This window comes from Oryza sativa, chromosome 10 (assembly GCF_034140825.1).
Source record: "Oryza sativa Japonica Group chromosome 10, ASM3414082v1".
Taxonomy (NCBI): domain Eukaryota; kingdom Viridiplantae; phylum Streptophyta; class Magnoliopsida; order Poales; family Poaceae; genus Oryza; species Oryza sativa.
Window position 1 is genome coordinate 17,818,717 of NC_089044.1, and position 11,427 is coordinate 17,830,143.

Genomic DNA, 11,427 nt, shown 5'->3' on the forward strand with positions numbered 1-11,427 from the left:
TTAAGTTCACGTTAAGATGCTATTCATTTAGGATGAATTAAGGTTGCACAGAGAGATTCATTGCGCAGCAAAGAGAGACAAAACGAGATCCTTCGTTCATTAAGATTTGTAAACAAAGAGGGAACACCAGTAGGGAACTTAATATATCAGAGTAAAAGAAATTTACTTACAAATAATTAACTCATCCATACGATTTTAATTCCCAGAAGGTAGAATAGCATTGAATTGCAGGTAAATTCAGAACCGTAGTTTTCTTTAACACCATGATCAAAACTCTAGTAAATTTGGAATTACGCAAATCTTACACTGCAAAATCTCACCAGTGGACCAGCAATTATCTCATCTCAACCCTATAGAACACGTACGATCAAGGAGCAAACATAAATAAGATCCCCTAATTAATACAAAACGATCACTCTAATAACACTACTAGTCTTACTACTAATTAATATTTTGATAGCAAAGTGTCACAGCTTCAGCTTCAACTTCGCATCAGTCTCCACTCTTCTTCTTCTTCTTCTCCGACTGCTCGTCGCCGCCGCGGCCTGGCCCCTTCTGCTGCCGCTGCGCTGCCGGCGGCGGCTCGTCGCGCGACTTGGAGACCATCATCCCCATTGCCGGCGTCGCGTATAACCTCTCCTTCGCCCTCTCCTTGCGTGCGCATTGCTTCCTTCTGGAGGAGTTGTACGTCGTCCCCGACGCGCGCTGCAGTCCGTGCGAGCTCATGCCGGCGAGCATGCGCGCGCGGCCGGCGCGCTCGTACCGCGGCGCGTCCTCCACCTCCTCCTCGAGCTCGCACAGGTCGTCCGCCAGCTCGTCGCACATCACGTCGCCGGCGAACCCCGGCGCCGACGCCTCCACCGCCTCCCGGCGAAGCTGGAGCGTCCGCGCCGCCTCGGCGTGGTCGCCGCGCTCGGCCGCCGCCCGCGCGATCGCGATGTCCTCGGTTGCCTCCACGCGCACGCGCTCCCGTTCCACCTCCATGGACACCTCCTGGTCCGCCGCGGACACTTCCAGGGGCCGCCTCACGACGGCGTCCTCGCCGGCGGCGACGTCGATGGTTCGCCCGGTCACCGTGTCGCGGTACGTGCAGCTGAGCTTGATCAGCTGGGTGGCGTCCTCCGTGGCTTCGGCGATCGGCACGTTGATGAACAGGAGGAAGCGCCGCTCCTCGTCGGCGTAGAGCTCGCCGACTTCGACCGACGCGGCGCGGCCGTCCGCGTCGACGCGGCTCTCGTAGCGCCCCGACTTGATCTCCCGGACGAGCACGCCCGGGCTCGAGCACGCCACGGCGATGCGCGCGTCCTGCACGGCGACGGAAAGGAGCCCTCCGATGCACTGCGCGAACGAGTCCTGGATGGCCGCCTCGTTCTCGACGAAGGAGAACGTGCCGCCCGTCGACTCCGCGATGGTGTTCATCGCCGCCGCGTCGTGGTCGGCGCCGAAGCCGAACGTGTGGATCGGCGCGAGCTGGCCGCGGCCGCCGGAAGACGCGAACGAAGGCGGCACGAGGTCCATGTAACTCATGCCATTGCCGCGCCTCGGGACGACGTACGAGTCCTTCCCGTCGGACAGGAGGATGACGCTCGAGACGGCGTTCTTGTGCCGGCGGTCGCCGAGAACGCGGCCGGCCACGCGGAGGCCGTCGCCGATGTTCGTGGCGGAGTCATCGACGAGGGACTCGACGGCGCGCTTCGCCGTGGCCTTCCCGACCTCCGACATGCGGAGGAGCCGCGTCCGGCGGCTCGCCTCAGTCGAGAAGGAGACGACGCAGAGGCGGTCGGCGGGGCCGAGGTTGTCGATGACGAACCCCATGGCCTTCTTCACCAACGCCAGCTTCCTCCCCGCCATGCTCCCGCTCACGTCGAGCACCGTCACGAGGTCGAGCGGCGCGCGCGACGCCGCCGCCGCCGCGGCCCCGGCCGCCTTGGCGTGCACGAGCACGGCGAACTTGTCCCGGGACGCGCCCCTCGCCACGGCCGGGTACTCGCAGTGCGCCTTGACCACCAATCCAGCCGCGGCATCGCCGTCAGTCGCCGCCGCCTGCTCGCCGGCCGGCTCCACCGGATCGTCGTCGGCGTACAGGGGAGGCTCGTCGTCGTCATCAGGCTCCACCGCCGCGGCCGACGACGAGGACAGCGCCGGCACGTCGCTCCAGCGCGCGTTGCAGAGCGGGCAGACGCGGCGGCCGTGCGCGACGTTCCGGGCGATGCAGCGGTTGTGGAAGGTGTGGGAGCACTCCGCCGTGAAGATGGCCTGCCCGCCGGCGATCTCGCCGAGGCAGATGGCGCACGGATCGGTCTCTCTCTCCATGGGTACGACCGTACGACGAAGTGACGAACAGTTGGGACCTCTGGTAGCTTCCTCGTGCGAAACCCTAACGATAGATGCGAGTCTTTATAACTGCGGCGACTTCAATTAAGGAGATAGATAGCATCCGTGCACTTCAAGTGCAAGGTTTGTTTTTTTTTTTTGAATAAAGTTAAGTTCAAGGAATTAACTGAAGAGAACATTCCAATTAACACGTATCTCCACTCATAACACTCTCAATTAAATTTTAGGCCTTGTTTGGATGTACCACGTTCCTGGCCCATAGACGTTTTTGTGCCAAGATAGGGGACCAATCGGATTGGAGTAAGTTCACTTTAGGTCCTCATGTTGACATCGAGTTTAAATCACTCTTAACCGCAAAACCAAATATAACTAGAGGTCAGGAACAGTATTGTACTATTGTGTCTAGTTCCGACTGACATAGTGACATGGCATGTTAATTATGATCAACCCGGCTAATTCAGTGTGAAACCCTGGTGGCAGGGGCTATCGTCCTCTACCCCTCAACTCCTCAGGTGCGTCGAGGTTGAAAAATTACATTAGGCTAGGCACATAACATTTGACAACGGTTTTTTTTCCTTTGGCACGTGAGATCACGTGATGGCTACAACATCACCAACACAAAAATGTTGCAACACAACAAAACTTCCTTGTTGCAATGTTTACCACGATATATTTACAATAGGTGTGACATGGTGCACGGGAGGTGTTCGTCCGTTCTAGCTTCTTCTCCTCTCCCTGTCCCGCTGCTGCTGCTGCGGCGGCGGCGGCGGCGGCCGCGTCAGCTCCCGCGACCTGCGCGACCGGTCGAGCATGTCCAGCATCGCCGGCGTCACGTACGACACGGTGATCCCCGTCGGGAGCTCCGACGATCCCCCGCCTCCGCCGTGAGCGTGGCGGCGCGGCGCCACCTCGCCGGACATCTGCCTCGACGTGGCGCGCTGCTGCGCGTGCGAGCTCAGCCCGGCGAGCACGTACGCGCGCCCGGACAGCTCGTACTGCCGCCGGTCCGCCACGCGGGCGCGCATCTCCCGCAGCTCCCCGGACAGCGCCGCGCACATGGCGTCCCCGGCGCGCGCCGCGGCGGACCGCGCCACCGCGCGCTGCCTGCTCCGGAGGATCTCCGCCGCCTCCGCGTACTCGCCGCGCTCCGCCGCCGCCCGCGCCAGCGCGATGTCGTCGATGGCTTCCACCCGGACAAGCTCCCGGTCCACCTCCACGGAGCGCTCGGCGACGCCGGACTCCGCCCGCGACGGCCTGAGCACCACCGCCTCCTCGTCGCCGGCCACGCTCGTGGTCCGTCCGGTCTCCATGTCTCGGTAAGAGCAGCTTACTTCGATCAGGTGGGTGACGTCATCCCAGGCGGGGGCTCTCGGGACGACGACGAACAGCAGGAAGCTCCTCTCCTCGTCGGCGTAGAGCTCGCCGACGTCGACCTTGGCGGCGCGGCCGTCGTCTTCGATGTGGCTCTTGTAGCGGCCGGACTTGACCGCCGTGACGCGGACGCCCGTGTCCACGCACGCGACGTCGAGGCGGAGCTCCTGCACGGCGACGGAGAGGAGGCCACCGATGCACTGCGCGAACCCGTCCTGGATGGCCGCCTCGTTCTCGATGAAGGAGAACGTGCCGCCGGTGACCTCGGCGATGGTGTGCATCGCCGCCGCGTCGTGGTCCTTGCCGAAGCCGAACGTGTGGACCGGCGGGGCGCGGCCGCCGCCGCCGCCGGCGTCGGCGCGCACCAAGGACGGCGGCACGAGCGCGTCGTAGTTGGCGTCGCGGTCGTAGCCGCCGCGCGGCGGCACGGTGTACGTGTCCTGGCCGTCGGAGAGGAGGATGACGCTCTCGACGGCGTTCCGGTAGAGCCGGTCGTCGAGCACCTTGGCGGCCTTGCGGAGCGCCGCCCCGATGTTGGTGCCGCCGCGCGCCGAGAGGGACCCCACGGCGCGCTTCGCGTGGGCCTTGCCGGCGTCGGTCATGCGCGACAGCCGCATCAGGCGGCTCGCGCCGGAGGAGAAGGAGATGACGCAGAGGCGGTCGCCGGGGCCGAGGTTGTCGATGACGAACCCCATGGCCTGCTTCAGCAGCGCCAGCTTGTTCCCCACCATGCTCCCGCTCACGTCGAGCACGGTCACCAGGTCGAGCGGCGCCCGCTGCGCCTCGGCGGCGGCGCCGCCGCCACCGCCCGTAGGAGCCCTGGCGTGGACGAGCACCGCGAAGTCCTCTCGACACGCGTCCCTCGCCACGGCCGAGTTCTCACAGTGCGTCGCGAGCGCCACCGCCGACCCACCACCACCATCCGACGCCACGCTCGCCGCGCCGCCGCCGTGCCTCCGCTCCCCGAGACGCCTCGGCGCGCGGACCAGCGGCTCGTCGTCGTCGAACACCCGTGGCTCCACAGGCCGAAAGAACGGCTGCGCCGCCGACGCCGACGCCGACGCGGACGCGCCCGGCGGCGCCGCGTCGTTGCCGCGGCGGAACGACGGGAGCTCGCGCCACCGCGCGTGGCAGAGCGGGCAGGCGATGCGTCCGCGCGCGACGGTGCCGGAGATGCAGTGGAAGTGGAACTGGTGCGAGCACTCCGCCGTGAACACGGCGTCGCCGCCGCCGCGGCCGCCGCGGCGCATGTCGCCATGGCAGATGCCGCACGGGGCGCTGTCCATGCCGCCCGCCGCGAGGCTTTGACCGAGAAAAAAACCCTCCTTGGTGTGGCGGCAACCCACCAACGTGTAGGATTTGATGAATCATTTTGATTGGACGAAAATGTGTTCTTGACTCGTCGTTGGAATTGCGTTCGCGTATGCACCGCGTTGAACGCGTTCATTAGGGTCCTAAACAAGTCACCGGGTTTCTGCGAATTAGTCTCGAACCATCGATTTGGTGGAGTATTGTAATCGTGTTTATGGGTTGACTAGTTAAGTGGATCTGATTTTGCTGGAGTATAATAATGTGTCTTTATGTCTGATTATGTTTTATAAAGTTGTTAATCATGAATATAAATCAGGCAACTGAAATTAGAGTTGCTAGTTGCTACCACGTCTATTTTCACCACAGATTTGAAAGCTGTCGTTGCTTCCCTTGTTGCAAACTTGCAATGGCAGGTGACAGCATGGAGCCAGAGTTCACAAAGCCGTAGCTGCTAAACGAAACAAAATACCTGATTTCTGCAAGGACAACAATTCCCAGTGCAGCTGCATCAGCATATTCTTTAAGTTACATACACCATTTCAATCCTTGGGAAATGGCATTTCAATTCCCAAACCAAAAACCAAAGCATTGCCAACTAGAAACAGAATTGCAAAACACGTTCATCAGCACTGAATCTACACAAGCAGGAGGAATCCATCCAGTCATCCAGACATATCAATACCAATGAGTAGCAACTCACAAAAATATACAAGGTTCTGAATTCTGATGCATCTTTGATTCTTTACAGAGTAGACGAGCAAAACTTTAATCCGAGACAGGCATATATATGAAGTATACTGCTACTTCTGGGCCTCTGCCTGTTCAAAGTTTACCTCTGAAGTAGCTAAAAGCTCTACGGGGAAAAAAAATCTCAACTGCTCTGTGCACACTACACTACTACAGTCAAGATGTACAACTATATATTTACAAGGAAAACATACAAAACTTTCCACATCAAGCCGTCAACCGTGTGCGATGTGAGCCTTTGTGTGCTAGCCAAATCCGAACTGTGCGGTCATCACTTGCCGAAGCCAGCATATGTGGCTTAGCAGGATTCCAGCTCACACAATTTACAGTAAGTGAATGACCGTATAAGACCTTTATTGGCGTCTCCAGGTGCCTTTTCCAAATGTAGACCTGTCATCATTTTGGCACATCAAAAAGATGGAAAAGGCTTGACAAGAGCAGAAATCCATGTACTAGCTAATTTCAGTTTATTTTTGCTGTTCACAGAATCTTGTACATAGGTCCATGCCTAACGATGTGAATTATGTGCCTCCACTAGGAAATGTCAACTATCAAACACACTGCGGAGTTAACAAGAGCAAATCTATTTTCAGATAAATTAAGGACCGCAAACCAAACAATGCTAATCAACCTAGTAGGACCTTCAACATTATTGATATTTCAGTTAAGCCAGAATTGAATGTAAGGTTTAGTGCTATGTTAAAGAGGCCATGTGGACATTATCAGTGAGCCTGCAATGTTTACAATGTTTCCTCATAGAACAGGAACCTTGAAAGAGTACCAAGAACCAAGTTACAAGGTACCGCTGCTCTATATGCGCCACTCCTTATTCTCAATGTACGCTTATGCTTGGGAGGGTGGTTATGTTGTATATGTATATACAATCATATGATCTACGAAAAAAGTCAGGACGAGGCAGCTAAGGCCAAATGCAATATTAAATTCCATAAGAAAGCTATACCTGGGAATCCTCACTGCCACTAGCTATGAACAGAGAGTTTGATCCACCAAAGCAAGATCTAATCACAAACTTTCCTTGCTTGTGTCCCTTGAATTTATTATCCGCCGCAGTAGAACTTTCACTGATTCTCCACAAATGAATTTCCTGGCTGTTGAGGTTGACAATCAGTGATTGTCCATCACCAGAGAGAGATAGCGACGAAATCGTCTGCTGCTCACGTATTCTCCATTCCCGCCCCTTTGGAAGTTCTCGAATCCAAATTTCATTGGAACATACACAGATAAGATGTTTGCTATCAGGAGTCACAGCTATATCACTGACTTTAGGTATTCTATCTCCAACCCATGATTCCAGTTCTTGACCTTCTAGGTCACAAGTGAAGATCCTCTTTGGAGAACTTTCAGGCTCACAGCTGGCACATACTATTTTCTCCGAATTAGGGAACCATGCACATGAATTGATAATATGGCCAACTGAGCTGCTAAATTTAAGACTGCATTCACCAGTAGCAACGTTCCACAGTTTTACTGATTCTCCATTACCACAAGTGAGCAGCATTCTGTCATTTGGGCTCCAGGCAACAAAAGAAATTGGATTTTTGTGACCCACGAGGCAGTGCTTCTTGGTTAATGTATCATCCTCTTCCACCTAAAATCATCTTTGGGGGTTAGGCATGACAAGAATTTGGAGTTGTAAAGCAAGGAAACAAATGATTATGAACCATCAAACCTGGGTTGCCACTTGCCAGTAAGAAACAGCAAGGAAGAGAAGGAAAAAAAATGATTTTAGCCAAACGATAGTTAAAGAATGCATATTATCTGTCATCCTTTGTAACTTTAGAACAGCTGTAATACCCCACCTCAGAGGTGCCTTCACCTACTAACGAATGGATTTTCCCATTCACATACTTAAAAAACATCTCCCATCTAGCTTAGAATATGTGGCCTCTGTGATTACTAGAACATGGAAAATTAACAACACTTTTAGGCATGTACCACATCTTCAAATGTGTACACAAGGACTGTACAATGTCATCAATTTGTGGACTAAGATGTAAAAACAAATTCTGCCCGAGCTCGACTTGTACAAATAAAGTCCAATTACAAATGAAGACAGGTATATATATATATGACCTTTCACGAGCATCATTGATAAACTTTTCCGTGGACATAAGTTGTATGTGGTGACTGGCAGGAAATGCACTTTAAGCTTACCCCTATTTGGCATTTCAGACATTTACCATAGTATCCAATACTTAAAAATTCATATCAAATTTTTCTGGTAACATTTTTAATAAATAAAGATTTACATTATGAAGGGATTTCTCATAAAGTATATGTGTCAGTTTCACAGGGGAAAAATAGCTCCGCTCATCAGTGGACAAAGTTTAAAATGTATGATTGCACGTATCGTATAAAAGGCATATACTTTCTATAAAATATCTTATAGCACTAGAAATTTATGTTTTCTTCCATACCACTAAGTTTCAACATTTATCCTTTTTGCACCACTCCCATTAAACCTGTTAGTTTCAGCTGCCGTTAAGTCATTGGAAGCTGTCAGATGTTTTTTTCCCGAAAAGACAGTCATACCTCAGTCAATAGTTGCTGGCCCACATTATTGGAAACTTCAAGCTTCTTCTCCTTTCCTCCATTCCTCTTCCTATGGTGGAGAGGGAAAAGAGCTTTGATGGAGGTACAAGAGAAGATTAGCAGCAACAGGAATTGGGGAGTCTATATCACACTTTGGCACAAGGCTAGATTGAGGGATGTTGCATTCTCTAATCAATCAGGCTTGTTCTGTTCTCCAATAGCTTTCTCTATGTGAGTTAAACCATTACCAAGTATGGATTATGGAAGATGGGTTAAGTGGAATGCATGGCTTGTTCTGTTCTCCAATAGCTTTCTCTATGTGAGTTAAACCATTACCAAGTATGGATTATGGAGGATGGGTCATGTGGAATGCATGCTATGTTTTGCATGGAGTTAGTCTGAATGTTGTGGTCCAGAAGTGGTTAAAGTTATAAGATATTTTATATATTAAAAACGAGTTGACTTATAACCATTAGAGTTAAGAAGACCAAGTTGTAAGTCGTATTCTGAAACAACAATAGTGAAAAGCATTGTTAACAGCTGCTTTGGTGAAAGGCATACCTTCCATATGATGGCCGTGCAATCACTTGAAGATGATGCCAGATAGTTTCCATCATTTGAGAACCTTACAAACCAAACTTCATTGTTATGACCACATAATATCTGCAAACAGGCATGGATGTGTCAAATATCCATCTTCGGACTATAGTCCCCGCCCCCAAGCATGAAACTTGTCTAGTGCTATAGATCCCTGAAAGAATACATAAATGAGTTTACCTGAATAGTAATCCCCTCTTGGCTAAAAAAGAATCTAATAACATTATTATCATTGGTTTTGAAGTATCTCAAGTTATGATCATTTCTTTTAGAATATAACAGAATTTGAAAAATCAGAACTCCACAGAAGACCTCTACACAAGCAGATAAAACATAGTTTGAAAGCAGAGTAGAAAAGAAAGGTTTGAAGTGGTGCTGTTTACAGTGTTTCTATCTTTCAAAACAAAACCGAGATTTCAAGTGCAAAGACTCTTAAATAATGCAAATCCCTGCCTCACTGGGGCTAGAGAATATGCAGTACTTTTGAAGAGTAGTGTCTCCCGGTAGCATGATAATTTTATGCTTCCAAACATTGGCACGGAAAGGATAAAAGCTGCATATATATTGAAAAAATTACAGTGAATATTCGAGTTACTGAGTTAGATAACCATACAGAAGTACGTTCTGAAAACTAGTCAGAACAATTGCCAGCATAAAAATTGTACATTGTCGGCTCTAGTTTTTGAAATTGATCTGATTTCACATACTTATAAACCTTATAACTGGGGTGTTTGTGCAAAACTGGTAATACAAATCAACAATTTAAACTCGCACCTGCGAACACTTGGAAGGAATCTGCTCTTCAGGGCACTTATGATCCTCAAACAAAGTGACCTCGTCCGGTAAATTGTGATATACACAAGACGAAACCTGCTTAACAACTGCATTCTCCACCAGAAGCTCTAGCCGACCGCTTGGCACATGGAACCATGGCGGGAAAGCATCAACCAGATCCAAGAAAAGCCCAATCCTCCACCCGACCACGGCATCCGGCGCGACCGCCCCCTCGCACGAGACCATTGCGCGTGCCAGCCAGTGCACACACTCCCTGTCAACGCCGAGGGGCGCAATCCGGCGCCAGAGCACCTCCCTGGCGCGCGGCAGCCCAGCGTCGCCGATCCCCAGAAGCTCCAGGAAGTGCCCCCTCCACACCAAGAACTCCGCCGCCGCGCGCTCCCGGTCCCCGAGGCCCGCCACGGCGCGGATCGCCGCCACGCACGCGTCCCACCGGCCAGACATTACGTCGAACAGGAGGCGGTCGTGCTCCGCCGGGTACAGCGGCATGCCGGACTCCGCCTCCAGCGCCGCGGCCGCCCTCCGGTAACCGAGCGAGTAGAGCGACTGCGCGATGACGCGCACCAGCTCCTCCCGGTCCACGAGCCCCCGCTCGCCGCCGAGCCGGGCCTCGCCATGGGAAGAGACAGAGCTCGCGTGCATCTCCATGGACACGGCTGATTCGCTTCGCCAGCTTGAGGGATCTCACACCCCAAGCAGCCGCCAAGACCAAAACCCCCTCAAAAATCCGAGTTCCGAACACAAAAGAAGATCAAATTTCCGAGCGGATCAAATCAAAACTTCAAGAGAGTAACAAAAAGGGGTCAAAAATTTCTCCGCTCCAACACAGACGCAACAAGAAAAGCCTCGAAAGCGATCAAAAATTCCACGCACTAAATGACAGAAAATGACAGGGAGAGCTCAAAATCCGCAAAAAATTATCGGATAATTCGGGCGAATTTGGGAGTGGCAGTGTGGATTTACAAATGATCCGATCAAAAATCGAGGGGCTACTTGGTTTTTTTTCCTCCTCCGTCCGGATCTGTGTGACCAAATCTGTGGGCGGAAAAAGGATGGGAATTTTTGGGGACGGGATCGATGCACGGTCTGTGTGCGCTGGAGAGATCTGGACCGTCCGTTGGATGCTGGGGGTTGGATCCGAGCCGTTGGAGGTCTCGTGGATCAGGATAGGATCAGTGTTGTTGTTGTCTTGTGGGCTGGACAGTAGCGCGCTGATAAGACCGGGAATCTGGAGTCTAGAATGTTCGGAGAAGAGGCAGTTTCGGTGCTTCGGATATTTTTGCTTTGCTCTCAGCCCCCTCACTCGGTTGAGTTCAGAATAAATTGCACAATACAGAGGGTAGAGTGCACCTTGTTTCTAGTACAATATATATGATGAATTACCTATTCATATATATTATACTAGAAAATGTTCTTTTTAGTTCTAAATTTTTAAATTTTGAGATGGAGGTGGTACATAGTTTCATTTTACATTAGGGAATATTAAAATAAGTTTCATTTTGCACGAGGTGGTGCATCATATCATTGAAAAGAAATCTAGTAAAATATGAGGAAAATTATAAAACCCTTTGAATTTAGACTATGTTTGATGAAGATTTATTCAAAATTTATGAAACGTCATGGAAATCATATATATATTATGATGTATCATGTTAAGTGAAACTTAAATCAATGGACACAGGTGCAAAGTAAAAGCATGTCCTAAACCTAGTGTAAAGT

At 51.9% G+C, this 11,427-nt stretch overlaps 3 protein-coding genes across 3 annotated transcripts; all 3 read right to left on the reverse strand.

The window, feature by feature from the left end:
- Positions 1-369: 369 nt before the first annotated feature.
- LOC107278368 (E3 ubiquitin-protein ligase WAV3-like) lies at positions 370-2,361 on the reverse strand. The gene has a single exon (XM_026020790.2). It carries the CDS (start codon positions 2,311-2,313, stop codon positions 493-495), a length of 1,821 nt encoding a protein of 606 aa, XP_025876575.1. The 5' UTR covers positions 2,314-2,361; the 3' UTR covers positions 370-492.
- A 528-nt stretch (positions 2,362-2,889) lies between these two features.
- Positions 2,890-5,033, reverse strand: LOC9271941 (E3 ubiquitin-protein ligase WAV3-like). The gene has a single exon (XM_015759002.3). The coding sequence runs from the start codon at positions 4,989-4,991 to the stop codon at positions 3,051-3,053; it is 1,941 nt and encodes a 646-aa protein (XP_015614488.1). The 5' UTR covers positions 4,992-5,033; the 3' UTR covers positions 2,890-3,050.
- A 632-nt stretch (positions 5,034-5,665) lies between these two features.
- Positions 5,666-10,894, reverse strand: LOC4348836 (WD repeat-containing protein WDS homolog). Its single transcript, XM_015759004.3, has 4 exons — positions 9,688-10,894; positions 8,878-8,979; positions 6,725-7,372; positions 5,666-6,153 (listed from the first exon to the last, which is right to left on the reverse strand). Exons 1-4 carry the CDS (start codon positions 10,354-10,356, stop codon positions 5,971-5,973), a joined length of 1,602 nt encoding a protein of 533 aa, XP_015614490.1. The 5' UTR covers positions 10,357-10,894; the 3' UTR covers positions 5,666-5,970.
- Between the last annotated feature and the right edge of the window lie 533 nt (positions 10,895-11,427).

Coding starts and splice junctions, on each gene's coding strand:
- LOC107278368 (XM_026020790.2), bottom strand. CDS start 2,313: ATGGAGAGAGAGACCGATCCGTGCGCCATCTGCCTCGGCGAGATCGCC.
- LOC9271941 (XM_015759002.3), bottom strand. CDS start 4,991: ATGGACAGCGCCCCGTGCGGCATCTGCCATGGCGACATGCGCCGCGGC.
- LOC4348836 (XM_015759004.3), bottom strand. CDS start 10,356: ATGGAGATGCACGCGAGCTCTGTCTCTTCCCATGGCGAGGCCCGGCTC. Junction 7,373..8,877: donor GCACGGCCATCATATGGAAG/GTATGCCTTTCA, acceptor AGATGATTTTAG/GTGGAAGAGGATGATACATT. Junction 6,154..6,724: donor GTGGCAGTGAGGATTCCCAG/GTATAGCTTTCT, acceptor AAATGATGACAG/GTCTACATTTGGAAAAGGCA.